This window comes from Opisthorchis viverrini (assembly GCF_000715545.1).
Source record: "Opisthorchis viverrini unplaced genomic scaffold opera_v5_29, whole genome shotgun sequence".
NCBI classification, from domain to species: domain Eukaryota; kingdom Metazoa; phylum Platyhelminthes; class Trematoda; order Opisthorchiida; family Opisthorchiidae; genus Opisthorchis; species Opisthorchis viverrini.
In genome coordinates, this window is record NW_008751685.1 from 856,921 (window position 1) to 861,468 (window position 4,548).

Below are 4,548 nucleotides of genomic sequence, written 5' to 3' on the forward strand. Positions count from 1 at the left end.
GCAGTTTGCTGAACACGGTGGTGGCTCACTTGGTGGCGTACATAGTTGATGCGGTAGCAGCCATATGAATTGAAATTGTGTAGGCCTGTGTTATTTTGACTTGACACTTCAACTCAGGATGAACCTCCACTCAGAGGACCCTGGTTAGCCCGAACTACTTTTGATGGCGCCTGCTTCACGCATAATAAATCAGGCACCTCATCCTTTCAGTTTGCGGTTTGAAAGGTCAACATAGCATTGAGGCTTACACCGAATATTCCCAACGCCTGGCATATCGGAGAGCTCGTCGGGGTCTTATTTTCGCACACATTGGTACAGGCGTGCTGAACCCTTGGAGACAACCATCCACAATTTTAAAGGTCGCACAACCGACGAATAAAAAATCTGACCTGTGTTTACACGACTCAGCGGTGAATCTGACCATTATACGTTTGTTGCCATCCCAGCATGGGGAAGAAGAGGAGAAATAATGGAGGAAATGAATAAACAGAGAACAGAATAAAAGCGAAAGGTTACTTATTTTCCGTCTTTGGGGATTATCCAAAAAAGCCTTTAATCTATACATACCCTTATCTATTTTTTGCCGACAAATCATCCTCCTCGAAACCTCTCACTCCGGCGAATGAACCTAGACGGAAACCTGCATAATCAACTATTCACAATCAACACTGACCCATTTTATGACCACTGAACCCGAATTACAAACAACTCGCTGGTTTGCTGGATCATCAGAAATCCCGTGAACACTTTAACAGGAGATCTCCCACTAAGCACAACCATAAGCCTGATTGCGGCTCAGTATTCGCACGACGTAATTAACTTTTCGACAGCTATGACGTGCCCTCGATGAACTAAAACAGACAGGCGACTGAGTTCAGAATACCAGTCTAAACTTCTGAGCTACATTTGGGCATCGCGACATCAGTGCTGCTGGGAAAGTATTCCACCAGAATTTTTTGCGGCAAGTGTACAACTGCTTCAGTTAGCAGTTGAATTTGTAGTGAACAAGGACCTATGTATGCGTGTTCGATAGAATATACAACCAAAACACCAGCTCAGAAATAACAAATGGCAGTAAGAAATGGACAATTTAACGGAACAGACTCACTAAATTCGAGGTCCAATAATTCCACTACACGAAATGTTGTGCAGTAATTGTATTCGGCGGTGAAGAATATATCCAGAGTAAGAAGGATATTCTCCACTGATAGTTCGAGTTTAGGAAGTAAATTCCACGGTAGGCAGTTATCACAGCTGAAACTTGTCACAAGGAGTTATTGTGACGTTCAGCAGTTCAGACAAACACAACAATCCAATCTCACGACTTCAGCAAACGGATGCAATTTCACTGACTCAGCAAAAGGCAGGGAAGTCGCGCCAAGAAATTGTATATTTTTCCATTTTCGATTTAATGTAATTATTGGTACAATAAAACAAGATGTCATGATACGTGTACAGTGTTTACAAATTGCAATTCAAGTTTATATGAAGAGAGTAGAAAATGGGGAAAATGTAACATTGATTTGCAAAACACCACAAATTTGGTAATCCGCAAAAGCAGGAATGTATATTGGGATGCTTTTGGTTTGAGTATTTGGAAAAAAAGCAACATTTTGGCATGAAAAGTTTTATTTTTTTCGGAAACGCTTTGCAGCTAAGGGCATTGTGCGGCCAAAGTGCTCCCGCATCCCAAGAACCCCAGGAGGACAGCCACTCAACCCAACTATGCGGTTTACTGATTAAACCTTCGTGGTAATCACGACTTTACCATTTTACTGGAGTGCTAAGGGTCCATCAAAAAACCATCCATCCTATTTACAAGGTGTTTTACTGTGCTACATTAATCAACTGTTATTTATCCCCCTAGTTTGAATACCAAGGGGACGTTTTTCTCGCCAGGAACCTGACGTCGTCTAACCCTGAAACAGCAAGTTTTCATTGGGTTTTCGACAAATTTCATGTTTGTAATTTTGAACTGTTGGTGCTTCGTATGTTTTATCTCACCTTTGAAATTACATGAACTCGGAACAAGGCATTTATAGGGATAGACTTCCGACCAGTGAGAGAATTTGATGCAATTTATTGCTTCAGCTAGCTGAAGTTAGACGCGAGACTTAAACGACGAACTCTGTGAGCCATGTTGTTTAGTTTTTCGACAAGATGAACAAACGGGGATACGAAAAATGGGACAAACCTTTTTGTCGATTCTCACGTGTAACAGCATCAGTAACATAAGCGTTTGTTTCGGTAGCCTTGCCAAAGGGTATCATGAGGTCTTACTGATAAAATAATAATGTTGCAGGATCACAGTAGCCGCCGCATACGGTCGGCCAACTGTGGTAACCCAAACAACACGGTTTATTGTGTAGGTGGTGTATTCAATCAAATCAGTTTCAAAGGTGACATCTTCAATATAGCTTTGATATCCAACGTATCCTGTTTCACTCGCTTTAAGGAGACCTCTATTCAGCAAATGATCTATTTAGTTTGTACTCGCAAAAGTAATTGGTGGTTGCCCCCTTTGGACACCGGTGGCCATGTGTTTACGAAGATGTCGCCCCTCAAACTGTAATACTATATTATTCAATGTAAATAGTGAATGCCTCATCCTATTGTGCATCACTTTGCCCAAATGACACTCAGTATTTGAAGTCGTCAGTACACTCCTATATAAACCGAACAGGTTTATGTTGTTATCACCAGTCACCTCGCCAATGTCAGCCACGTCTGATTCGCGTTCTTGTAAAACTCCCTTGAGTTTATTGCTTATAAAATATCCGAAACCCGAGCCTTGACTTCAACCGTTACCCCTCCGTTCTGATAATCGAAACAAGTGGGAAGGATGAAGTCGTTCATTGGGACCGGGTATGAACAAATCACGATCGGTTGGGACGGAACGGCCGTGGCAGGCAAGGAAAATGCGTTGGAGTCTTCACAAGAAAGAAAGGTACGGCTAGCAGCTAAACATGCGGAACACAGAGAAATGCACAGGCGAATAGTGCTAAGTCTAGATGACTCACTCCTAGAACGCGGATGTGTGGGAGCACTCGGTAAAACTAACAAAGTCGAAAGCCTTAGCGGCGGCAACAAAATGAAGAAAAGGTATTGATGATCAGATGGTCGCTGGGGTCATGATGGTAGAAAGAAGAGTTTGGTCAACAGAATGGGCTGCGAAATAACACTCTTGATAGCACTCAGGATCCTACTGGGTCTCTGGGTGCGGGGACAAAAGATAATCAATAGGGCTTCATTAACAATAAGTGTTTCGATAAGGTATGCCTGGCACCAAAGTCTTTCTGGACGACAAACAACTTGGCGTGTTCGTGAAACGACAAACACACCTAGTGGACCGAAATGAGAGCTTCGATGAACAATGATTCTCGCTGTATAAGATCTCAAGATGCATGAATTCCCAGACAGCAAACATACAGTTCAAGGGTTCGGATACCTTCGGTATTCGAGCGCAGGTGGCGATGGCTTCCAGCGTCTACCAGGTCGGAGTACTAGACGAACTCCGTAGACAGGATCCAGCAAATGGAATTCTGTTCACTTCCAGTGTCCCGAACGAGGAACCGAGATGCCAACCGGATGGTGCAACTCGAGGAATCTGATGCAGAACAACGCAAAATCGGAACTTCGAACATCGCACATCAACGCCGACGTTATCCCACGAAAAGGCTTTCCTGCGATATTAAATACTGAATAAAAAAACGTGATGACTTGAAGATGAACTCGAACGTAGCCGCTAAATAATTTTAACGAGCTCAGATTAAAAATGGTGGGGAGCTCGTTTTTTTAACGGGATCCCCAGGCTTTTGAGATCATGTGCGTTTATCACAACCCATGCAGTGCCCAACAACGGAGCCTTGTTCGTAATCGCCATTCCCCCGTTCTGGAAACCGAAACTGGGACCTGGGTGGATGACGTCGTTTACTGGAACCCAACATGGTGGTTCGAGCTGGCACGATTACAGTACGCACAGAAAACCCACGCGGCATGCAGCAGGCGGTTACATTGCAAAAATCCAGCATATCACAGTACCATTTGATCAATAGAAATCATTTTAGCTGTAACACCAATCGAGCTCCAAGCCGCCATATGGCTTTAAGGAAGCCCAAGGGCTGGAGTGCTATTGGTTTGCCCAGGCCTAGTAAGGGGCAGTCGAGATTCTGAGTTTGGCTTCGAATCACTGACTTTCCGGCCGGTAATTTAGCCCCCCCCCATTAAGCGGTGCGAAAGAGGGTACCCAGCCCGAAGACGCAGTACGGACTAGGGCACGGTATTCCGTCTTGCAAAAGTGGAAATTTTGTTCTGACTGTCCTTCTACGAAAAGTAATCTAAGATACGCATAGCTGGCAGTTCATAAGCAGCGAGGCAGTTTCGTAGCATTCCACCTACTGCCAAGGAAGCGGTCGGTCAGAGAGTTACCCTAACACACGTTGTGTCAAAGTTAGTGACGGTGATGAAACAACGGGTGGATACCATGAATAGAGTAGGGAAATATATAGAAACAACAGTTTGTCACGACCAAACTCCCACCCACCTACC

General features: G+C 44.1%; 1 protein-coding gene across 1 annotated transcript; it reads left to right on the top strand.

The window, feature by feature from the left end:
- Positions 1-3,404: 3,404 nt before the first annotated feature.
- Positions 3,405-3,611, top strand: T265_02387 (hypothetical protein; the record flags this gene model as incomplete). Its single annotated transcript, XM_009166620.1, has 1 exon — positions 3,405-3,611. One exon carries the CDS (start codon positions 3,405-3,407, stop codon positions 3,609-3,611), a length of 207 nt encoding a protein of 68 aa, XP_009164884.1.
- Positions 3,612-4,548: the final 937 nt, after the last annotated feature.